Source organism: Mobula birostris, chromosome 17 (genome assembly GCF_030028105.1).
Source record: "Mobula birostris isolate sMobBir1 chromosome 17, sMobBir1.hap1, whole genome shotgun sequence".
In the NCBI taxonomy this organism is placed as follows: Eukaryota; Metazoa; Chordata; class Chondrichthyes; order Myliobatiformes; family Myliobatidae; genus Mobula; species Mobula birostris.
In genome coordinates this window covers 66,820,464-66,846,885 of record NC_092386.1, presented here as the reverse complement: position 1 = coordinate 66,846,885, position 26,422 = coordinate 66,820,464, and the positions used below count along the sequence as shown (strand labels likewise).

General features: G+C 43.2%; 1 protein-coding gene across 1 annotated transcript in view; it reads right to left on the bottom strand.

Moving 5' to 3' along the window:
* The window catches only part of LOC140211455 (FERM and PDZ domain-containing protein 1-like), a 122,812-nt gene that overhangs the window by 29,418 nt on the left and 66,972 nt on the right, over positions 1 to 26,422 (bottom strand). The window contains exons 8-11 of the mRNA XM_072281156.1: positions 19,838 to 19,963; positions 15,867 to 15,986; positions 9,240 to 9,376; positions 804 to 930 (exon numbers count right to left, since the gene is read on the bottom strand). Of these exons, the coding sequence (XP_072137257.1) occupies positions 804 to 930; positions 9,240 to 9,376; positions 15,867 to 15,986; positions 19,838 to 19,963 (510 nt within the window). The remainder of the gene's footprint in view (positions 1 to 803; positions 931 to 9,239; positions 9,377 to 15,866; positions 15,987 to 19,837; positions 19,964 to 26,422) is intronic.

Genomic DNA, 26,422 nt, shown 5'->3' with positions numbered 1-26,422 from the left:
AGCACCCAAAACAAAGGGCAGACTCTAAAACTGTTTATTCTTGACAAACCAGGTGCTAAATAAAGCTTTAAAAGCTCTCAGTAGGCAAGATAGAAACTTAATGGAGAAGACTTGGCTTTCTTCCATTAGACAAAGGAGAAAAATAAATTGTGCGATAATTATTAGCCAGGACACCAAGGAGAATGCCTGTGATAAGATGCAAAATACAACATAGAACAGTACAGGCCCTTCAGCCATGATGTTGTGTTGATCTACAGGTTTAAACCTACTCCACAATCAATCTAACCCTTCCCTCCTCCACAGCCCAAAGCCTCTGTTTTTGTTTCATCCATGTGCCTGTCCAAGAGAGTCTTAAAGGTCCTAATGGATCAGCCTCTACCTCCAACCCTGGCAGTGTGTTCCAGCCAAAATCGTGTTATGGGACCTTGTGTCCACTTGAGAGGGTAGGTAAAATCTGGCTTTGATAATGGCTCCTCGGAAACCAGAGAGATTCTGATCTGCTACTTTACTGAAGTAACAGCTGACAGGAATTTTGAACAAGAGTATTTATTCCAAATCTAGCAACAAGGGACTTACTCTCCACATAGTAGATATAATATCTATTGTCCTCCGATCATGAGCTATTTACAAATATATTCCCACTGCACACCTTGTTTGTATTTCAAAGTGTTTGCTATTTTTTTTCAGTACTGCATTGGAATGTCAGCCTGGATTTAGCTCAGATCTCTCAAGTGGGATCTTATCCTTCTGACTCAGAAGTGAGAGCCATGGCTGATTTCTACTTCAGACTTATACGGAATTACCTTTTGTCCTGGTGGAACCAAGCTTTGGTTGTTCTTCAAGTGATAATTAATTGCCTTTCGAACATCCTTTTCCTTCATGTTGTGAAGTATAGTTGGTGAGACAAAATTCTCAATTCCCCAATCCTTCCTGAAAAAGTAATAATATTACTTAAGGTTAATGTTTTAGAAAAAGTGATATAAGTATCTCATTGTCAATCATCGATGGGAGTTTTCTTAGTGGGACAGTGTGGCTGAATTGTGGAGAGAAACGTGGCCACCAGAACCATTTGGCAATCTGAAGTGCCACTGTACTGCAACATACAGTTGGAAAAGCCGACATAAAAATATGGTGAGTTACATTAGCAGCCCATCCTTTTAATGAATGTTCTTTTTGAAATCCATTTTCAGATTGCTGAGAATAAATTAACTGGCCTAAAAATTGTTTATTCCATGATCCAGCTAACCAATCCCCCCAGCCCCGCCACCGATGTGAAAAAAGTTTGGTAAAATAGAGCTACTGTTCCAAATATGGCTTGGCCCCCACACCCACACCCTGCCCCTCAATGCAGCCCATCTGCTTGAAGAAGCATGACACAGAATCAAAGTGCAAGGTAAATTTATTATCAAAGTACGTGTATGTCACCTTATACAAGCCTGAGATTCATTTTTCTCGCAGGCATTCACAGTAAACAAAAAATATAGCAGAATCAATTCAATATCTACACGCAGACTGAAAATGATCAATGTACAAAAGAAGACAAATTGTGCAAATGCAAAAAACAAACAAACAAACAAACAAATAAATAAATAAGCAAACAGTACTGAGAACTTGAGTTGTAGAATCTTTGAAAGCGAGTCCACGGGTTGTGGAATCAGTTCAGTGTGGAGGTGAATGAAGTTATGAACGCTGGTTCAGGAGCCTAGTGGTTGAAATATAATAACTATTCCTAAACCTGGTGGCGTGGGGCTTAAGGCTCTTGTCCCTCCTTCCCAATGGCAGTAGCGAGAAGAAAGCATAGCCTGGATAGAGGGGATCCCTGATGATGGATGCTGCCTTTCTGTGGCAGCTCTCCTTGTAGACGAGCTCAATAGGGGGAGAGTTTTCCTGTGCCTGACTGGGCTGTATCCAGTATTTCTTGTAGGCTTTACCATTCTGAACATTGGTATTTCTATAACAGGCCGTGGTGAAACCAGTCAGGATACTCTGCACTGTGCACTATAGAAGTTTGTCAAAGTTTAAGACGACATGCCAAAACTGTGCAAACCTCTAAGAAAATAGAGGTGCTGCTAAGCCTTCTTTGTATATATAGTTTGATTAAGCATTCTTGTTCATTTAAATAATTCATTATGGGTTATGTGTATAAATAAATTGTGAATTGCACACGTCATCACACTACCACGTGATATGTACACGAATCACTTAAAGCAAACCCGAAGTTAGACTCACACTTCAGACACCTGTGTCTTCCTTCGAATTAGTTTAATATTTTGAAGTTACAAAACATAACAGTGATGACAAAGTATTTTTAAAATGAATCCAAGTCAGCTATCGACCTGTTGAAGCGCAGTGATACATTTGAACTAAAAAAAACACAGCCCAGTACGTGGGGAGGTGGTCGAGTTTAAAAATAAAGCAGCCAAGCACATGTTCTTCAGAAGGGAAGGCACAATCAAGTTTAAAAAATGAACTCTGAACACAGAAGAATTGACAGGTTCATAGAGAGCAAATACCAGGTAATAATAATCATAATAAAAAAGCAGAATTGGCCAGCTCTATCAAAAAGATTGACATAAGAGATTACACAAAAGATAATTGGAATATGTATACTGAGCAAATTCAGCCATAACTTGAAGCAAATGAAATAGCCAGTAGGGAACAAGTACCAATTTTTCTGAGTGCATTGGGTTTAAAGGCATGTGGTTTGCTTCAAAGTTTCACCAAACCATCTGAAATAAGCTTTACTGATATTGTAAAAGTAATGCAAAAACATTTAGAACCAAAGCCATTGTTGATTGCAGAATTCTTTAGGTTTCATAACAGAGTCCATTTTAGTGTATGTGGCTGAACTGAAGAGATTGTCTGAGCATTGTCAGTTTAGTGGTGGGCTTAATGATGCACGAGAGATCATTTAGTTTGTGGAACCATAACAGAAAGCATTCAAAAATGGCTCCCAACTGAAGCACAACTTATATTCAAAAAAGCAGTAGAAATCACTGTTTCAATGGAAACCACATACAGAGATGCAATTGAGTGCAGGCAGGGATGAAAGCGAATGTAAATAATATCGCAGCATCTAAACAGAGCACCAGTCTGGCCAAACAAATTGTGTTACCATTGTAGCAGGGGCTCACATATATCAAAAAAAAATGCAGATTTGAAGGCAAAACTTGCGTAAAATGCAACAAAGAGGGAGGAGCAGATAGCAGCATGCCACATGCACGCAGCCCTCCGGTGAAAATGATATTGTATCCATTAAATAGGGGCCGTGGACAATTCTGATTTGATGGAGTCAGACATAAAAGCACAGAGGAACATCTGGAGAAATTTCTGAAATGCAGGTTCGCAGCCGCTGTTACTGGGCAATTGAGAATCTTCCGAGAGGAGGCCCCAAAATCCCCGGCTTTGCCTGCTGCTGTTGACCGAGATTGAGGTCAAATCGTTCGGATAGAGATGGTGCTCGGTACTCGGTGTCAGAGAGCTGATCGGAGGCTCGAAGTTCTCGGATGACTCAGAGTCGGACTGTGGTTGGGCATGGCAGGGAGAGTTTTCTTCCTTCTCCCGTCTGCGTGAGATGTGGAACATTTGAGAGACTTTGAACTATTTACTGTGCCATGGACTATTCTTCATCAAGTTATGGTATTGTTGCACTGTTGTAACTATATGTTATAATTATGTGGTTTTGTTAGTTTTTTCAGTCTTGGTCTGTCCTGTGTTTTGTGATATCACACTGGAGGAATATTGTATCATTTCTTAACGCATATATTACTAAATGACAATAAAAGAGGACTGCGTGTCTGCATAATCTAATCTAAGGTAGGATACCTGCAAAGAGCATGTTGGACAGACCAAAATAAATGGACTGCATAGGGAAGAGAAAAGGATAAAATGTCATGTTACAGATTCACAAAGAGCACTAATCTGCATGCTGGTGATGAAAAATCTGATAATGATGAGACTGATACAGGAGTGGCTCACCTTGAGATTTACAATGTGAAAACTAACAATAGATGAGCAATATGGCTCATTCCAGAGGTGACCAACAATTTAATTCAAATGGAATTAGACACTGGTTTAGCTGTTTCAGTCATTCCACAAAATGAGTTTGAACAGCATTTCAAAGATACCAAAGTGAAGCCAGCAGATATCCAACATACTGGAGAAAAGATAACTCCTGTGGGAATGATACTCGTAACAGTGAAATACAACAACTAACAAGCCACATTGATCTTGTATGCGGTTAAAAACTGGACGACCAGCATTGTGGAGACACGATTGGCTTAGACAACTACAACTTGATTGGCGACCCTTCCACCATTTGCGTGGCACATCCCCTGCAATGAAGCTACTGAACATGAAATAAGAATGGATGAAGCCACAACTGTCTCCATGCTGTCCACTATGAACAGTTCCCCAACAGAAGGCAAACAGATGTTGGAGTCAACCTCTGTGCCTCTGGTTGGAAAGCATATTGGACCATGAAGGACCATGCTGCTCAGAGGAAGCCCGAAGGTGACGAGAGCAGTGGTCCGACTACAACAGCTTTTGTAGGCAACAAATCTGAGGGAGCTTCTGATATGTTACTCAGGCAGTTACTTGTGAAATATGGCTTGGTTTTAAGCTGTAAAATAATTCAAAGAGCTTCAAGAAAGTTGCAGACATTTGGCTTTTGTGAGTATAAGGAGCTAGAATCTACCCTGTGTGCCTTAAGTTTATTGCATGAACTTCAAGTGAGAGACAGAATGCTGCTTGTAAAAGTAGATGCAACAACCAAAGCCCAGCTGGTTGAATGGAAGCCCAAAAAGAAAAGAGTCAATGGAGATACAGAAACAGGATTCATCAGATGATGATGTGGACGAGGAAAGCAAGAGGAGAGATCAGATCATAAAGGAAGCAGTGGAAGGAATAATAAGAAAATTCAAAGGTTTCAAAGGTACATTTAATGTCAGAGAAATGTATTCAATATACATCCTGAAATGTTTATTCTTCACAGCCATCCACAAAAACAGAGGAGTGCTCCAAAGAATGGGGAGGGGAGGGAGGGAGGGGAGAGAGGGAACGTCGACTCAGACCATGAGAGGCCTGCGTCGGGCATTCTCATGCCTTACAAGGTGCAGGTTGGAAGTCTGTGTGGGGCGCTACTCCTCGCACAGACAGAGCAATGTGTGATTAAGTGCCTTGCTCAAGGGCACAAGCACGCTGTCACAGCTGAGGCTCGAACTAGTGACCTTCAAATCACTAGGCGAACACCTTAACCACTTGGCCACGTGCCCAACACAAAGAATGAACAACAGTTAAATGTTAGAACCCCAAAGTCCCCCCCAGCTACCCCCAATGCGTAAGCAGCGGCGAGCAACAATCCCCCCTCCCCCAACAGCAAAAAAAGCATCAGCATCCACCATCGAGCACTCAAGCGTGAAACAAGCAAGAATAAAGACACAGACTTGCAGTACTCCAAAGATTACGCGTTTCACACGATATTCGACACACCACAGTCTCTCTCTCCCTAATAAAGGAGAAAGAGGTGTCTCTGTTTCACAGCGAGAGGTGAGACATAACAAACAACTCACTGGTTACAATGTTAAAAGTCCATTCCATCAGTTTTTTCAAGCTCTGTGCCCAAAGATCTTGGGTCTGGGCACACAGCCGTAAATCTTCTGACTCCCCCAACGACACACGGATCTCCTGCCGTGACACTGACTTCAATCCGCTCATCTCCAGAGCCCCAAGATCCTAGGCCTCCAAAGGTGAGCCGAACTCTTAGGCCAAGCCCTTGGCATGCCAAACAATGGCCAATTGTGAAACCCCGAGAGCGGGTCTCATTCCTGCAAAGAACCGTAGTCAGCGTGTAACTCCAGTTCAGGGTCTTCAAAAGAACCCTGAAAGGGATAAATAGAGATATTAAAGATGGTAATAGAGCTGTTTCCAAAGATGCAAGCAAATGAGCCGCCATTAGGCGCCATTAACCTTCAAAGCTCCACCCAGTGAAGTTCTCTAGTGAACTAAAAGCACCTTCCCAAAATCAAGATGCACAAGCCAGAAGAAGGAAATCAAGATGTCCAGAGCTGTCAGAACCACTTCATAACTCTCAGAGTCAACTCCTAAACTACCACAGAGGAGGCCCCAGAACCTGAGATTGTTTCACAGCAACAAGTCCCACCTGCCGAGCAGAGTGATCCCCCTTTGTCAGGAAAGGTGTTATCCAACAAGAGTAGGAAATGGCGATTAAATCTTTAAGCCTAAATGGGGCTATTTAAAATTCACTCTGCTGTGGATATCTGTATGTAGTGGTTGTATAATATAGTATACATGCATTCTCTATGGAGAAACAGTTGGGCACTGAGGAGTGCAGTAGAACAGAAGGATCTGGGACTACAGAGCCATAATTCATTGGAAGCGGTAGCACGCGTTGTAATGAAACATAGTTGTAAAGAAAGCTTTTGGAACATTGGCCTTCATAAATAAAGGTATTGAGTACAGGGGATGGGATGTTATGTTAAAGTTCTACGAGACATTTGTGAGGCCTAATTTGGAGTAATGTGTCCAGTTTTGGTCACCTACCTAAAGGAAAGATGTCAATAAGATTGAAAGAGTTCACAGAAAATTTACGAGGATGTTGCCAGGACTTGAGAAGCTGAGTTATGGGGAAAAGTTGTGCAGGTTAGAACTTTATTCCCTGGAGCATAGAAGAATAAGGGTAGAATTGATAGAGGTCAAAATTATGAGGGGCTTAGATAGGCATTTTCAACTGAGGCTGGGTGAGACTAGTACTAGAAATCACAGGTTAAGGGTGAAAGGTGAAATGTTTAAGAGGAATGTGAGGGAGAATTTCTTCACTCAGAGGGTGGTAAGAGTGTGGAATGAGTTGTAGGTGGAAGTTTTGAATGTGGGTTCGATTTCCTAATTTAAAAGAAATTGGGATAGGTACATGGATGGGAGGGGTATGGGGACAATGGTCTGGGTTGATGGTTCTAGGCACATTAATAGTTCGGCACTGACTAGATGGGCCAAAGGGCCTGCTTCTGTGCTGTAGAGTTCTATGACTCTATAACCCCGCACACCATTCTCCAGGTACCAGCTATGACTCTATGACTGGGGGAACAGGAGGGTGATGAATTTTGAAAGGCACTAAGTACTTCAATTTTCTCTGATATGAGCAGAAGGAACCCACAGCAGTTCAAACTATCACCTACATCTCATGTGAAGCACCACCTTGCGCCTTGTGGCAGAGTATGTAGATCTCATCAGTGACCTCAGCACGCTCAAGAACTCAAGTGGAAGCAAGTAATTATTACAGGACCCTTATCCTGAAGTCTGAACTATACATCGACTTAACTCAAACTCAAATCTCAGCAGCTGGAGAAATTAAATTCAAGTAAAAATCTATTTTATTCTAATGACCATATGCACTCTGGCCTTTATTAAGACTTCAGGCTAATCGATGTGGTTAACCCTTAACTAACCTGTGAAATGACTTACCAAGTCACTCATTTCAGGAAGCATGGAGTCAGAGGAAGTGTATTGGCATGGACAGTGCTTTGGTTAACCGATAGAAGACAGAGAGTTGGTATAAATGGGTGTCAATGGTGAGTGGGGTGCCGGGTCGGTGCTGGGCCCGCAGCTGTTTACCATTTACATTGATGATTTGGAAGAGGAGACTGAGTGTAGCACAGCAAAATTTGCTGATGACATTAAACTGAGTAGAAAAGCAAATTGTACAGAGGATGTGGAGGGTCTGCAGAGGGATAAAGTTAGGTTAAGTGAGTGGGCCATGGTCTGGCAGTTGGAATACCATGTTGGTAAATGCGAAATCATCCACTTTGGAAGGAATAATAGAAGAGGAGATTATTATTTGAATGGTGAAAGATTGCAGCATGCTGTTGTGCAGAGGGACTTGGGAGTGCTTGTGCATGAATCACGAAAAGTTGGCTTGCAAGTACAACAGGTTATTAAGAAGGCAAACAGAATGTTGGCCTTCATTGCTAGAAGGATTGAATTCAAGAGCAGGGAGGTCATGCTGCAACGATACAGGATACTGGAGAGGCCGCACCTGGAGCACTGTGTGCAGTTCTGGTCTCCATACTTGAGAAGGATATACTGGCATTGGAGGCAGTGCAGAGGAGGTTCACCAGGTTGATTCCAGAGATGAAGGGGTTAACCTATGAGGACAGATTGAGTCGCCTGGGACTATACTCTCTGGAGTTCAGAAGAATGAGAGGGGATCTTATAGAAACATACAAAATTTTGAATGGGATAGATAAGATAGATTTCCATTGGTAGGTGAGACTAGAACTAGGGGACATTGTCTCAAGATTCAGGGGAGAAGATTTAGGCCGGAGATGAGGAGAAACTGTTTTTCCCAGAGAGTGGTGAATCTGTGGAATTCTCTGCCCAGGGAAGCAGTTGAGACTTCCTCAGTAATTATAATTAAGAAATAGTTAGATAGATTTTTACATAGATGGGGAATTAAGGGTTATGGGGAAAAGGCAGGTAGATGGAGCTGAGTTTACGGACAGATCAGCCATGGTCTTATTGAATGGCGGGGCAGGCTCAATGGGCTGGATGGCCTACTCCTGCTCCTATTTCTTATGTTCTTATGTACAGAAGCTTCAGGACTCACACCAGCAGGTTCAGGAACAGTCCTTACCCCTCAACCATCAGGCTCTTGAACCAAGGAGTATAACTTCACTCAACTTCACTTGCCCCATCACTGAAAATTTCCTACAGCTTATGGGCTCAATTTGAAGGACTCCTTGTTTCATGTTCTCTATATTTAATGTTTATTTATTTATTATTATTTCTTTCTTTCTTTCTGTATTTGCACAGTTTGTTGTCTTTTGCAAACTGGTTGAACGCCCAACTTGGTGCAGTCTCTCGATTATGGTTATTATTTTATTATGGATTTATTGAGCGTGCCCACAAAAAAATTAATCTCAGGGTTATATATGGTGATATATATGTACTTTGATAATAAATTTACTTTGAACTTTGAAGCTATGTTTTCAGATGATATTACAATGGGAGAGCATGCAGATAAGAAATTTTAAGGAAGCTAACAATAGGTTGTCAAGGAACACCAGACAGAATGATAGAGACATGAAAAGAAAATCCACCACTGTTGATTCTATGACAGTCTTGTAAAACTGTGGGTGCGCACTCATATTTACTAAAATGTCATTTGAGCATGGTTTGAGGGCAAGTTTAAAGCACATCTAAACCATGTGGCCATGCTAACTTACTCAATGTACTTCATGGAGATTTTCTGCGACTGCTTGGAGCTGAGGATGCATTCCTGAATCTGCAGTGCTGCCAGGCGGATTGCAGTGCTGCATTTCATCTCCACGGCAAACTTTTCCTGCAGCACGTCGTTGCAGCTCTGTAAATGAGAGGTTCATTAAACTCACCAGCTGCCTCACAAAATGTCAGAAGAAACTTGTCATCATTTTTAAACAGTGTTATAAACTGAAACAACCTAGCACGACATCATTGCGCCCATTGTTCATTGACCAGTCCATTGAAAAATGTGATGCAAGTCGTCCTACTCCATACATTTTCCTGTAAAATTGCATTTTTTTAAAAAAACTCAGTTATTTTATCCTGATTATCTGCTGCCCCCATCCGTAGAGACAGTGAATTCAATAAGTTACTTTCTAAAAAGATTCACTGTCTGCCTCCTGTCTCTTACCCGGGCCGTCTGGTGAAGACCCTCCAACCAATGGCACAACTTCTCTCCTGTTTATCAAAAGTCCAATAATTTTGAACATCTAAGATAAACATTTTCGTATGCTTGTATGTTCTATGGAGAAGCATCACGTATTTATCCCTCCCCATTTTGGCCTGTACTGCTACATGGAGGGTCAATGCAAGCTTGAGGAACCATATCTTGTCTTTTGTCTGGGCATATTAAAGCTTTCTGCATTCAAAATTGAACTCTACAACTTCCAGTAATGTGATTTTTCTGTCAATATTAATTGTCCATCAGTGATATTCACTCAACCTACTTTTTCCCATTATTTTGTTTTTTGGTTCCTCTGGGAATAGAGGACATACCCGAACCAGACCTGCCAGGCAAGTCTCTCTCTGATCTACCTTTCACACTCCCATTCTTTTGTTTAGGCTCTTTGTCTATGTTCTCACTCTCAAACTGCTTTTGCTCACTCATTGATCAGATAACCTTGTTTACAGCTTATCCCTATGGTCACGAAGGCCTGCCCACCCATCCACCTCCCTTCAGTTTAATTAACTATTTTTGCTTCCTTCCCAGTCCTGGCAAAATCTCTTTGACCTGAAACATTAGCTCAGTTTCTCTTTCTACTGATGTGGCCTGATCTGCTTAGAATTCTAAGCATTTTCTATGTTTTATTTTAATTCTAGATTTCCAGCATCTGCTGTTGTTTTTTTTTACTTTAGTGCATTACACCTTCTCTGGTTCTGCCCTGCAGCAGACATGATACAGACCCCGAGCTCCATGTTCTCTATCGGACTTCTCAGTTTCAATAAGATTGATAGATTAGTGTTCCAGCCAATTGGCCCTCATTCATGTTTTATCCAAAACAGCAAGGCTATGTGTATAAACTAGGAAATTAGAGGCAACACAATAGTTAATGGGAATTTAATCTAAGTATAGAATATTCATTCATTCGTTCATTCATTACATGCCGTGTCGCATGACGTGGGCGATCATGGTCTTTCAAAGATTGTTGGCCTGGTGTCAGTCGTCACATAACCAGAGCTTTGTGATATGCACCAGCTGCTCATACGACCATCCACCAGCTGCTCCCAGGGCTTCACGTGACCCTGATCGAGGGGCTAAGCACCTTACCCAGGGGTGATCTGCAAGCACCTTACACCTCCTTTGGTCAAGGCATATCTCCACCCCACCACAATACAGATCAACAGGCCGAAAGAGTTGTCATATTGTGGAGGGCCAAACCAGCGGGCTGAACAATGACTAGAGAAACAAGCCACCTTAGATCCAGTGCACTGAGAACAATCTCATGAATAATCCAGAAGTTAAAGGATCTTTAAGAACAAGAGATTGTATGGTAGGACATTGCACAAAGATTGGAAATAGAAACATAGAAAATCTACAGCACATTACAGGCCTTTCAGCCCACAATGTTGTACCAACCATGTAACCTACTCGAGAAGCTGCCTAGAACTTCCCTACCACATAGGCCTCAATTTTACTAAGCTCCATGTGCCTATCTAAGAGTTTCTTAAAGAAATGTTTGAGTTAAATCTGAAATAAGGATCTTAAATCCAAATGAAGGAAATTAGATTTGAGTCCTGAATTGGCCATAATAGATTGGGCAACTACATTAAAATGTATGACAGTAAGCACACAGCAGTTAACATTTAAAGATTTAATACATTGCTTACTATAAGTAGATATCACTTTAAGACACAAAAATCCAGGAGAATTTGCATTCCCAAAGGAGCTAAAATAGATATAGCGGAAGGGTTTTTTAAAGTTGCAACAAGGGGAGTAAGCTTGAGGATTGGGAAGAATTCAGAGTTCAGTAATGGAAAAGCAAGGTATTGCGAAGGAAGAGGAAAGTACAATATGAAAATGATCTGCAAGAGCATCTATAGCCATGTGAAAAAGAACAGGTTATCAAAAGCGTCTTCCGATTCCTTACCGAAAATTCAGTTAGCTGAAATTATACTGAAAATAAGGAAATGAACATCAATGGTTTGATGTTTATTTTTAGAAGCTTTTTGTATGACGCATGGCTCTGGGGTTGTACACCTAATGGGTTCTCTTTTTTCTCTCACTTTTCTGCTCAGTAGGCTTTTTTTTGTTATCACAAAATTTTGTTTTCAATCTTTAAGATAATGTTTTTTTGAGGCATTGTAAGTGTTGTTACTTCAATGTACTCATGTTATTTTTCCTATATATACAATAAAAAGATTTGAAAAGAAAGGAAAGTAAGGAAATGGCTAATAAGTTAAACAAAGACTTTTTGTTTGTCAATAGAAGCAGAGCAAATCTTTTGGAAACAGTACAGAGCGACTGAACCAGAATGAATGAGGAGATCAATGAAATTAGTGCTGGGAAATTAGTGTTACAGAAGTTAATGGGATGAAACGTAATCAAACCCTAGCAGCTGTTGCACTGGAAAAGTTAACACTCGTGTTCACCTTCCAAACTTCTGTAGTTTCAAGAACGGTCCCAACAGATTGGAAAGTAGAAAATCTACTAAGTTTACAGTAGCCTGGATGTGGATTACAAATTACAATGGGAGATAGAAAAAGCATGTCAAAGGGGCAATGTTACAATTGTCATGGGGGATTTCAATATGCAGGTAGATTGGGAAAATCAGATTGGTGCTGGATCGCAAATGAGAGAATTTGTAGAATGCCCATGAGATGGCTTTTTAGAGCAGCTTATGGTTGAGCCCACTTGAGGATCAGCTTTTCTAGATTGTGTGTTGTGTAATGAACTGGATTTGATTAAGGAGCTTATGGTAAAGGAACCCTTAGGAGTCAGTAATCATAATATGATAGAATTCACCCTGGAATTTGAGAGGGAGAGGTAAAGTCATATGTATCAGTATACAGTGGAGTAAAGGGATTTACAGAGGCATGAGCGAGGAGTTGATTGGAGCGGGACACTAGCAGGAATGATGGCAGAACAGCAATAGCTGCAAGTTCTTGTGGGTAGAGCACCGGTCTTCACTGTGGAAGACACTAGCAGTATGCTGGAAGTTTGTGAGTGTCAGGGGCAGAAGTGAGTGCAGTTGCTATTATTAGGGAGAAAGTGCTTGGGAAACTGAAAGGTCTGAAGTAGGTAAGTCAACTGGACCGGACGGACTACACCCCAGGGTTCTGAAGGAGGTAGCTGAGGAGATTGTGGAAGCATTAATCATGGTGGTTCAAGAATCAATAGGTTCTGGCATGGATCCAGAGGACAAGAAAATTGCAAATGTCACTCCACACTTCAAGAAGGGAGGGAGACAGAAGAAAGGAAACTATAGGCCCGTTAGGATGTTGGATTCGACTGTTAGTGATGTGGTTTCGGGGTACTTGGAGGCACATGATAAAATAGGCCAAAGTCAGCATGATTCCTTAAGGGAAAATCTTGCCTGACAAATGTTGGAATACTTTGAGGAAATAAGAAGCAGGATAGACAAAGGAGAATCAGTGAATGTTGTGTACTTGGATTTTCAGAAGGATTTTGACACGTTGCCTCATATGGTATTACAGAAAAGATACTAGCATGGATAGAAAATTGGCTGACTGGCAAAGATTTAGATGAATTGATGGCATTGTGACCAAGTTTGCGGATGATACAAAGTTAAGTGGAAGGCAGATTGTGTTGAGGAAGCTGGGAGGCTGTGGAAGGATTTAGACAGATTAGGAAAATGGGCGAAGAAGTGGCAGTTGGAATACAGCGTCGGGAAATGTAATGACAGTATTCATTTTGAGAAGACTAGAATATGAAAGCAAGGGTGTAATGTTGAGGCTTTTAAAGGCACTGGTTAGGCCTCACCTGGAGTACTGTGAGCAGTTTCGGGCCCCTTAAGAAAGGATGGAGAGGATTCAAAGGAGATTCACGAGAATGATTCTGGGAATGAAAAGCTTTTTGTATGAGGAGTGATTGATAGCTCTGGGCCTTTACTCACTGAAATTTAGAGGAATGAGGAGGGATCTCATTGACCTTATCGAATATTGAAAGGCCAGAAAAAGCAGGATCTCCCAGTGGCCACCCATTTTAATTCCACTTCCCAGATTCAGTCCATGGCCTCCTCTACTGTCGCCAGGAGGCCACACTGAGGTTATATTTCTTTAGGATAGCCACCAACCTGATGACATGAACATCAATTTCTCAAACTTCCAGTAATGCCCACCCTTCATCATTCCCCATCCCCATTTCCCTCTCTCACCTTAACTCCTTGCTTGTCTATTGCCTCCCTCTGGTTTTCCTCCCCCCTTTTCTTTCTTCCATGGCCTTCTGTCCTCTCCTATCAGATTCCCACTTCTCCAACCCTGTATCTCTTTCACCAATCAATGTCCCAGCTCTTTACTTCACCCCTCCCCCCTCCTAGTTTCACCTTTCACCTTGTGGTTCTTCCTCCTCTCCCCCACCCCCCCACTTTCTTACTCTGACTTCTCATCTTTTTTCTTCAGTCCTGCTGAAGTGTCTCGGCCTGAAACGTCAACTGTACTCTTTTAAGTAGTTGCTGCCTGGCCTGCTGAGTTCCTCCAGCATTTTGTGTGTGTTGCTTGGATTTCCAGCATCTGCAGATTTTCTCTTGTTCTAGATAGAGAAGATGTGGAGAAAACGTTTCCTGTGGTGGGGAAGTCTAGGACCAGAGGGCACAGCCTCAGAATGGAGGGGCGTCCATTGAGAATAGAGATGAGGAGGAATCTCATTAGCCAGAGGGTGGGAATCTGTGGAATTCATTGCCACAGGTGGCTCTGGATGCCGGGTCAGTGGGTGTATTTAGTCATGCTTACTCAGGACAGGAGAGGTTACATGGAGAAGGCAGGAGAATGGGGTAGAGAGGAAAATTGATCAGCCATGATGAAATGGCAGAGCAGATTCAATGGGCTTAATGGTCTAATTCTGTTCCTATGGTAATTTATTCAAGTTTGATGACAATACTCAGACGAGGGGCAGTATGGTTTGTAAGGTGACTGCAGAGGGATTTCAAGGGGATGTACAGTGGAGGTACTTAGTGAGGGCAAGACAGAAGAAATACGATTTGGAAAGTGTGAGGTTCTCCACTTGGAAAGAGAAAAAAAATAAAATAGCCAAGTATTTTAAAACCATTGACAGATTGAATAATGTTGCTATTCAGTAGAACTAGGATGCCCTTGAGTATGAGTCACAGGAAGGACAGATGCAACAAACGATCCATTGCCATTATTGCAAAGATATTTGTGAGTAATTTGAGTAGACCCCTCTTGCTCCGATTATACAGAGTCTTTGTGAGATCACGTAGAAGTATAATGTATAGGCCTGGAAGGTAGACGGAGTGTGGCAAAAGTTCACTAGGTTAATTCCTGGGTTGGGGAGTAGGGTAGTGGTTTATTTTGTAAGAGGCAATGAAGTGGAGTAGGGCTATACTCTCTTGAGCTTAGAAGAATGAAAAAATTATTTCTTAAAACATGCAATATTCTTACAAGATTAAAGCAGAGATTATGTTTCCCTTGAATGAAGTACTGTACCTATTACCAGGGTTACATTCTCAAAATTAAGGAACAAGCCTACAGGACTGAAATGAGAAAAACAACCATCATCCAGCGGGCAATGAATCTTCGGAATTTTAAAGCCCTGCAGGCTGTGGAGGGATATTCAACTCAGCGTGCTCAGGGGAGAGACTTTTTTTTAAATTAGTGAAATCAAGGGATATAGGTTGTGTGGAGCAAATTTTCACTAAATTAAAGGATCATCCATGAACTTGTTGCAAGGAGGAGCAGAATCAAGGACAAGTGGGCTACTTTCCTATGTAGCTACATGAATGGGAGTTGTGACTAATTATGCAATCAATCTTTTTCAATTAGCCCACCAGAGACTCAAATATGAAGCAAGATAGACTCAGCTGATATAAAGCGCAGGGAGCTGGAGATAGAAATGCACCTTCTCTCCCTAATCTTGCTATATTTACCACATATAGTTTTTCAAAGTATTCACACACTGTATCCTGAAATGATAGCTTCAAAAGGAAATCTATCAAACTTTTATTTCAGAAATCGATACTATTTACTTCCATTGATGCCAGCCAGGGAATCGGTCCCATGGTCAAACACTGAAATAGTATTTCTACAGCTTAGTTTTGGCAGGATGAAATATTTGGTCATGATAATAGCTGTGGTATTTATAAAGGGTTTATTGTGGATACTCAGCTCAAACGTACCTGCAAGTAGAGGTAATCAAAGGTAACTGGATCATCTTGTAAAACCACAAGAGGATCTCTAGGCAGGAAGCACACTCTGAAGAGACATTTATAGTCATGGGGTTCACGTTTCTGTACAACCTATAACAGGGCAGAAAACGTTTACAAATTCAAATAAGTTAGTACTATTACATCTGTGAAATAATTAAGAATTAATTTTCTTTAGATTTTTGTCATAACACAAGTGCTTTTTAGAAAACGGAATTATTTTAGCAAACTTCTGATTTTTCCCATACCTGTTCAATCAGCTCATCGTCGTGTAAAAGGTAAACTTTAGTCACACTGTACCGCTCCTTCAAAGCTAATGCAAAGTATTCAATTCAATATTAACAGCAAGTTTTTGCAGAGTATGAAATTGTAAACAATTCAGATTTAGGGAAATGAATATTAGATTATAGAGTTGAAAGAATGTTCTACAATGCATATAGAGGCTGTCCCCAAGTTATGAATAGGTTCTGTTTATGTCAGATGTCCATAAGCTGATTTTGTCCATGTCAAAAAATAAGCAAAATCACTTGATATAGTAACCACACCTCCACAGTGTTGTAATGAAAGGCATCAAAAGCACACAAGCCTGATAAGAAAGAACAATAAAAAAGCAGAGACTAATTCTGCCATTAAGAGTGAGTTTAGGTATGAACGTTCAACCTTTGAATTTAATCTTATGGGAGTTTGTTCATAATCAGGAGTATCAATAAATCAGGCATTCATCATGACCTCCCGCAGCCCCCGGTGACCCTGTGCTTTCAGTCTCTGAGGCCGATCTGAGAGAATCCTTCAGGAGGGGGAACCCACAGAAAGCATCCAGTCCAGACGGGGTACCTGCACAAGTACTAGAGACCTGTGCTGATCAACTGGCTGGAGTGTTCACCGACATCTTTAACCTGTTGCTTGGCAGTCTGAGGTCCCCACCTGCTTCAAGCAGACTTCAATTACATCGGTCCACAAGAAGCAGAATCTGCTCAATGACTATCATCCAGTGGCACTTATATTCACAGTGATGAAGTACTTGGAGAGGTTGGTGATGAAACATATCAACTCCTGCCTCAGGAGCAACTTGGATCGGCTCCAATTTGCCCACTGTCACAACAGGTCGAAAGCAGGTGCCATTTCATTGGCTCTTCAATCAACCCTGAAACATCTCTAGATAGTGAAGATGCATACGTCAGGATAGTCATAGTCATAGTCATAGTCATACTTTATTGATCCCAGGGGGAAATTGGTTTTCGTTACAGTTGCTCCATAAATAATAAATAGTAATAGAACCATAAATAGTTAAGTAGTAATATGTAAATTATGCTAGTAAATTATGAAATAAGTCCAGGACCAGCCTATTGGCTCAGGGTGTCTGACCCTCCAAGGGAGGAGTTGTAAAGTTTGATGGCCACAGGCAGGATTGACTTCCTATGATGCTCAGTGCTGCATCTCGGTGGAATGAGTCTCTGGCTGAATGTACTGCTGTGCCCACCCAGTACATTATGTAGTGGATGGGAGACATTGTCCAAGATGGCATGCAACTTAGACAGCATCGTCTTTTCAGACACCACCGTGAGAGAGTCCAGTTCCATCCCCACAACATCACTGGCCTTACAAATGAGTTTGTTGATTCTGTTGGTGTCTGCTACCCTCAGCCTGCTGCCCCAGCACACAACAGCAAACATGATAGCACTGACCACCACAGACTCGTAGAACATCCTCAGCATCGTCTGGCAGATGTTAAAGGACCTCAGTCTCCTCAGGAAATAGAGATGGCTCTGACCCTTCTTGTAGACAGCCTCAGTGTTCTTTGACCAGTCCAGTTTATTGTCAATTCGTATTCCCAGGTATTTGTAATCCTCCACCATGTCCACACTGACCCTCTGGATGGAAACAGGGGTCACCGGTACCTTAGCTCTCCTCAGGTCTACCACCAGCTCCTTAGTCTTTTTCACATTAAGCTGCAGATAATTCTGCTCACACCATGTGACAAAGTTTCCTACCGTAGCCCTGTACTCAGCCTCATCTCCCTTGCTGATGCATCCAACTATGGCAGAGTCATCCGAAAACTTCTGAAGATGACAAGACTCTCTGCAGTATTTGAAGTCCAAGGTGTAAATGGTGAGGAGAAAGGGAGACAAGACAGGATGGTCTTCATTAACCAGAGTTCAATATTATCATCCCCTCAAAGATAACAAGCTTCAAATTGTAGGCCTCAATTCCTCCTTGTGCAACTGGATCCTCATTTTCCTCACTTGCAGACCCAGTCACAGTTTGGAGGTTCACAAAGATGATTCTGGGAATGAAAGGGTTATCATATGAGGAACGTTTGATAGCTCTGGGTCTGTACTCACTGGAATTTAGAAGGATGTTGGGGTGGGGGGCGGGTGGGTGGATCTCATTGAAAACTTTCGAATGTTGAAAGGCCTGAACAGAGTAGGTGTGGAAAGAATGCTTCCCAGGGTTTGGGAGTCTAGCACAAGAGGGCACAGCCTCAGGATAGAGGGGCATCCATCTACAACAGCGATGCAGAGAAATTTCTTTAGCCAGAGAATGGTGAATTTGTGGAATTTGTTACCACAAGCAGCTGTGGACGACAGGTCATTGAGTGTATTTAAGGCAAAGCTTGATCAGTTCTTGATTGGACACGGCATCAAAGGTTAAAGGGAAAAGGCTGGGAAGTGGGGCTGAGGAGGGGTAAAAGGATCAGTCATGATCGAATGACGGAGAGGCTCGATGGGCTGAACGGCTTCTTTCTGCCCCTATGTCTTATGGATTGGCAGCAACACCTTCTACACAATCTCCCTCAGCACAAACGTTCCACAAGGCCGAGTGCTCAGCCCCCTGCTCTACTCACTTTCCACATATGACTGTGAGGCCAAGCACAGCTCCAATGTCATATTCAGGTTTGCTGCCAGCTACACGGTCATAGACTGAATCAAAGATGGTGATGTATCAGCTATTAGGTGGGAGGTTGAAAGTCTGGCTGAATGGTGCCACAACAACAACCTCTAACCCAATGCCAGCAAGAACAAAGATAATTATTGACTTCAAGAGGAAGAAACAGGACGTCCATAAACCAGTCCTCAGTGGGGATTAGAGGTGGAGAGTATCAGCAACTTTAAACTCCTTGGTGTTTTCGTTTCGTCTTGGGTCCAGCACACAAGTGCCATTATGAAAATTTCTTGGAAGTTTAAGATTCGGTATGTCATCTAAAACTTTAACTAACTTCGATAGATGTGTGGTGGAGAGCACGTTGACTGGCTGCATCACAGCCTGGTATAGAAACACCAATGCCCTTGAACAGAAAATCCTACAAAATGTAGTGGATACGGCCCAGTCCATCACCGGTAAAGACCCCACCGTTGATCACATCTACATGGAGCGTTGTCGCCGGAAAGCAGCATCCATCATCAAGGACCCCCACAATTCAGGCCATGATCTCTTCTCACTGCTGCCATCAGGAAGAAGGTACAGGAGCCTCAAGACCCACACCAGTAGGTTCAGGAACTGTTATTACCCCTCGCTCATCAGGCTCTTGAGCCAGAGGAGATAATGTCACTCACCTTCACTCAACCCATCACTAAGCTGTTCCCACAACCTATGGACTCACTTTCATGGACTCTTCATCTCATGTTTTTGATATTTATTGCTCATTTATTAATTGTTATTTCTTTTTGCATTAGTGCCGTTAATTTGGGGTTTTTTCCACATCAGTTGTTTGTTCATCCTGTGGGGGGTGCAGTCCTTTGTTGATTCTATTGTGTTTCTCGTATTTACTGTGATTAACTGCAAGAAAATTAATCTCAGGGTTGTATATGGTGATATATATGTACCTTGAGAATAAATTTACTTTGAACTTTGAACCCGGAGATGGGAGGTTTTTATTCCTCACTTTACAAGATGAGCTGACCCACCGTTTCCTTGTGAACCCAAAGGCCTGATTTTTCCCATACCTGTTCAATCAGCTCATCGTCGTGTAAAAGGTGAACTTTAGTCACACTGTACCGCTCCTTCAAAGCTAATGCAAAGTATTCAATGCAGCAGATCGACAACTTTGATTTCAAGGTAAGAATGATATCCTGTGGAGAACAGAAGAATGGGGGTTAAAATTGCACCTCATTCTTTTTCTGAAATCAAGAAGACACCATGTAGGAGAAATGCAACTATATAACTACAGCCTCTCACAGAAAATGATTATAGGCACTTTGGAAAAATGAAAAAGCGATCCTTAATTTATCCTCAGAATATCCCCAGTCCGTACACCACCCACTGCAGAACCCTGCATGCTGACCTGGGCTCCCCCATTCCAGCACCCACTGACCCAACCCTGCACTCTTCCGACTACCCTGTTCCTTACCTGTCCTGTCACCTTCACTCACTGTACTTCCCACAGTCCCTGTCAACACTTCCCACCGTCCCTGTCAACACTTCCCACCATCCCTGCCAACACTTCCCACCATCCCTGCCAACACTTCCCATCGTCCCGCCCAACACTTCCCACCATCCCTGCCAACACTTCCCACAGTCCCTGTCAACACTTCCCACAGTCCCTGTTAACACTTCCCACCGTCCCTGCCAACACTTCCCACAGTCCCTGTCGACACTTCCCACAGTCCCTGTCAACACTTCCCACCGTCCCTGTCAACACTTCCTATTGACGCTGTCAACACTTCCCATTGTCCCTGCCAACACTTCCCACCGTCCCTGCCAACACTTCCCACAGAACCTGCCAACACTTTCCACCGTCCGTGCCAAAACTTCCCACAGTCCCTGCCAACACTTCCCACAGTCCCTGCCAACACTTTCCACCGTCCCTGTCAACACTTCCCACCGTCCCTGCAAACACTTCCCACAGTCCCTGCCAACACTTCCCATCGTCCCTGTCAACACTTCCCACAGTCCCTACCAACACTTCCCATCGTCCCGCCCAACACTTCCCACAGTCCCTGCCAACACTTCCCACCGTCCCTGCCAACACTTCCCACCGTCCCTGTCAACACTTCCCACAGTCCCTGCCAACACTTCCCACAGTCCCTGCCAACACTTCCCACCGTCCCAGCCAACACTTCCCACAGTCCCAGCCAACACTTCCCACAGTCCCTACCAACACTTCCCATCGTCCCACCCAACACTTCCCACAGTCCCTGCCAACACTTCCCACCGTCCCTGTCAACACTTCCCACAGTCCCTGCCAACACTTCCCACAGTCCCTGCCAACACTTCCCACCGTCCCAGCCAACACTTCCCACAGTCCCTGCCAACACTTCCCACCGTCCCTGCCAACACTTCCCACAGTCCCTGTTAACACTTCCCACCGTCCCTGTCAACACTTCCCACAGTCCCTGCCAACACTTCCCACAGTCCCTGCCAACACTTCCCACCGTCCCTGCCAACACTTCCCACAGTCCCTGTTAACACTTCCCATCGTCCCTGCCAACACTTCCCACAGTCCCTGTCAACACTTCCCACCATCCCTGCCAACACTTCCCACCGTCCCTGTCAACACTTCCCACCGTCCCTGCCAACACTTCCCACCATTATTGTCAACACCTCCCACCATCCCAGCAAGCGCTTCCCACCGTCCCTGCCCACACTTCCCAAAACCTTTGCATTACCCAGAGCTCTTATCCTGCATTGCTATCAGTCCTCAACGTCTGCCCTCAAACTATTGTCACTCATGCACTGTCGACTCTCTCCTGATCTTTCCACTCTCTCAGCCACTGTCCCTACCACCTATTCTGACAATCCTCCTGAACTTTCTGCAATCCACACCACTCCAGTGTTCACCATCCCCATCCACTGCACCTCCTACTATCCCTATTCCTTGTCCTGCCAACTCCACCTGCCTCTAAATTCTCCACTTTCCCCACCTCCTGTGACTCCCACTGTCCCTCATTTATGTTTTATGAGCGTCTTTGAAATCCACTCTGAAGTGAACTACTTGAATGCATGTTGCCTCTTCCACAGCCCAGGGAACAAAATTTGTGTTAGTGCTAATGTACAGTATGTCTTGGCTATGTTTTTGTGGCTCCATAAGTTCTAGGAATGTTAAATACTCCAGCCTCTCCAGGAGCCTCTACACAAATTACAGGCTGTTGATGAAGTGGCAGATAGTGCTGGTGCTCCACGGTCCCAGTGACTGGGTAAAATGGTAATCATCCTGGCTGGTGGTGTGCACTTTGTTCTGACCATCACTGTGTAGGTTTACTTGGGTGTTCCTGCTTCTGCGCACATCCCAAAAGTTAATTGGTTAATGCAAATGATCCCCAGTGCAGCTGGGCTGGAGTTAACCCAGGGCATGGATAACAGGTTACATTCAGAAATGAGATGAATGGATTGCTGAGAGCTAGCATAACTTTGATGGGTTAAATGGCCTCATTCAGTGTAAACATAAGGAATTTATACAGGCCTCTTCCTCAGGCACCTCAAATTGCCCTTTCGATTGAAATGCAACTGAAATAGAGATGAACACAACAGACTGCCTGAAGGAGAATGCAGAATTGCAATGTGCTAATCATGTGGATCTTTATGCAATTATTACGCTGCCTTAGCAGTAAAGGCAACTTCTGCCAAATGTGTGCACACTGTTACTGCAGATTTTCAGCAAGCTTGTCATCCAGACTAGTCTGTGTGCTTGTTCTTGCTTGTCAAGACATTGAATTCCATTTTCCTTATATAGACACCCTCTTTCATTCAAGTCCAGTGGAGCACAGCAGGTGTAGCAGATATTAAGCTGCAGGAGGAACAGTTCCTGTATCAAGGCTGGGTAGATTTTTGCATAGTAGGGGAATTAAAGGTTATGGGGTAGGTGGAGATGAGTCTTTGGCCAGATCAGCCACGATGTTATTGAATAGTGGAGCAGGCTCGACAGGCCAGATGGCCGACTCTTGCTCCTATTTCTTATGTTTTATGCATTGGTTCTGGGGCCCTTAATCAGAATTGGGAGAAAAAAATCTTGTGAATATTTAATAAGAAAGAAGGTGTGGGAGTCATTGGTATGACAAAAACAATGTCTTTGGGAGAATATTCAAAACGCCCATAGGGCATTTACCAACAAATTAAGCTCCTTCATCTGGTTGATGTGTTGTACACAGAGAGCCTGTGGGACACGTCCAGCAGATCTATGTGTCCTATACAGTGAGTCTGTGGGATTTGTCCTTCATGTCTATGTGTTCTACACAGTGAGTCTGTGGGATTTGTCCAGCAGGTCTATGTGCTCTACACAGTGAGTCTGTGGGATTTGTCCTTCATGTCTATGTGTTCTACACAGTGAGTCTGTGGGATTTGTCCAGCAGGGCAAACTGCATGAATAGAACAAGAAGAGGTGAATCAACATAATGAAGAGCAGAACTGGCCAGTTCTGATTCAGACAGGAAAGTTGAACAAGTTAATGTTTTGTCAAACTGCTGCTACTTGCCCTGTCTGAAGATAAGGTATTGTTATTTGAAGCTTGCATTGGACTTTGTTGCAATAATGCAGAAGCCCATAGACTAAAAGTTCAGAGTGGAAGTGAAATGGTGAATTAGAATTGCAGACAACTGGAAGTTCAAGGTCACCCCTGTGAAATAAGCATGTACTTCACAAAATGATCACTTAATGTACTATTTAGTGAAGGTCATATAGTGGGAGAAGAGAAAGTGAATCTCTGCCTCACCTCACAGTACTGCTTGGGTCCCTGGATGGTTTGAAAGGAGCAGGTGAAGGGACAGGTTTTGCATCTGGGAAAGTGCCAGGAGATGGGGATTGTTTGGTGGCGATGGAAGAGTGGAACAGAAAGTTACTGTAAAATTGTGAGGTGGAGATTAAATGTATCTGCTGCTGGAATCTTACAGCAGCTATCTGAAATTGCAAAGGCTGATCCTTTAAACGTGGAGGCTGGTGAGGTGAGAGGTGAGCACCAGAGGAACACTGCTCTTGCTCTGTGAAGTGGGGTAAGGGTTAGGGCAGAAGTATGGGAAATAGAAGAAGGGCTCTATCTACTCTGACAGAGGACAAGCCGTGGTTCGGAAAGTAACTAGATATTTACAGGCACCTCTGCAGAACATTTCATCATTGGAGCAAAGATGGCAGAAAAAGAAGAAATTGAGAGATTGGAATAGCAGGTGGAAGTATAGTTAAGATAGCTATGGGAGGCTGTGGGCTTAGAATGGCTAACCTAACCCCTGAGGTGAATGCAGAGATCCAAAATAGGAAGGTGAGAGCGGGGTGAAAATTGACAGTTCTTTTGAGTGCAAGAAGCAAGATTAACGCAGGTGCTGAGTTAGAGGAGTAGGCTTGAATGGGACTGAAACAAAGATGGTTCCATATATGTGACCAAAAGACAGGCATTGCTTGGGCCCATGTGACCGCCCTGAGCTTTGATCTGAAGAACATGAGTGGAATCGGAGGAGACCATTCATTGGTAGAACAAGCTCAGCCAGAGTGTGTTGGGGGAGGGCAAATGGTTGGTGTCTGTTCGAGGAAGAAGCAAAGGGCATTCAGACATTGGACAGAAGTGTAGGGGGATTGTATCTTCATGGTGAAAACAGAAGTGTAGGGGGATTGTATCTTCATGGTGAAAACAGAAGTGTAGGGGGATTGTATCTTCATGGTGAAGATAGAAGTGTAGGGGGATTGTATTTTCATGGTGAAGGTGAACTGATTGGCACCAGGGAACTGGAAATTATTGAGGTGGCAGGGAGCTTCCAACATGTCAAGGTAAAGAATGGACCAGCGAAGAAAGGACAGGGAGTCGAAATTGGTTGAACAAGACCCTGAAAATTCAATGGCACCACCACTAGCGTACAGTGATTGCATTGTCTATCATCTACAAAATGAACTGCAGCTACTCATAAATGTTCTAAAATCTGATCTCTACTCCCCCAGAAGCTCAGGGCTATGGGAACACCTTCATCTACAGGTCGCTTTCAAACAACTCACAGTACAGACTTAGGAATAGAACATCTACACCCTGCAGATGGCAGAAATATGGAATAAAACAATCTCAGACGTCAGGCAGCATCTGTAGAAGGTGAAACAGATTTAATATTTCAGGTCAAAACCCATTCATCAGAACGAGGGAAAGAGAAAACAAGCCCATTTTAAGAGAGGGTGGGAGGAGGTTGGATAGGACAAAGAGGAATTGCATCTCTGATAGGATGAGGGCAGGATTTCCCAGGCAATTCCCAACTTTACAGAGTCATGAGGGGAGTGAGAGAAAACAATAAAGGTGTATATAAAATTTCTGAAATGTAGGTCAGAGCTGTCGCTGAAACTTGAAACTGAGGAGAATAATGGAAATGTTCAGCAAACCAGGCAGTATCTGTGGAAAGAGAAAAAGAAACTGAGTTAATACTGCAGGTGGATAATCTTGCTGCAAAACCAGCCACTTTGATACAAATGGAAAAAGCAAGTCATCTGAAATTGTTCAATTTGAGAATGAGCCCGGATGGCAGTAAACTCCCAGAGGATGAGATACTGTTTCTCAAGCTTATGCTGGAATTCATTGAGAAGTTTAGGAGGCAACAGATAGATTGGACGCCTGAAATTTCATTGGAAGTGAGACAGAGAAGTAAAACGACAGACAACCATATTTCAGGGTCGTCCTTGTGGACTGAGCACAAAGATCCTGCCAAGCAGTTGGGCAATCTCCAGTGTAGACATGATCACAGTGTGAGCGTTGAATGTAAGAGCTGCTTGAGCGGGAGGGATCTTGGGAATGGACAAGGAAAAGAGTTGTTGCATGGAAAGTGCTGTGAGAAGGGAAGGCGTTGAGGAGCTGAAAGAGTGCCTTTCCTCTTTCCATCTATACCAAGCTCCCTGGTCCATTGTTCTATCTATATAATACTCTCTTGTTTACTGTAACACTTCCACCAACCACTGCTTGAAGCCATATTATCTCAACTTCTCATTCCACAGAATACCACTTCACTTTGTGTGACCCCCTTGTAACTATGGGAGTCAATATGGCAGATTCTGTGGCCATTACGTCCCCGGACTCAGAGCACAGCCTTAGCAGATGAGACCTTGTTGAAATCTGAAACTAGTTCCCAAACTGGTCCCTGATTGGTGAGCTCCATCCAGCCCAGTGCAAGGCCTTCTTGCATAAATGGTATATCCTGCTCAAAAAATGTTTTAATGGCTAGCTAATTACTCAACCTGCGCGCACACACGCAAACACACACCCACCACCACCACCAAACCCCCATGTGCATTGTGTCTGCTGAATGGGAAACACTGGACAAGTCACCATGATAAATGCTGGAATAATATGCTGACATAAAATTATGAGAAGGGGGATTACTTTTATGACAAGGAAGTGCATGACCTGTAATATAGTTTATTTAAAATGTGGGCATAGACATTGCAGACTACAGACCCATTGCTGTGATGTCTCTGCTTCTGCATCAGTGAAATACTTTGAGCAGTAGAACAATCGATACAATCAGTTCATGTGATTAGCAACAATCCTCCCCTGGATCGACGCTGTTCTGGACAGCAAAGACAAAGAGTCCTAAAGTTTGCGTCGGCTGCCTGTTCTAGCACTAAGAGCAATTCTT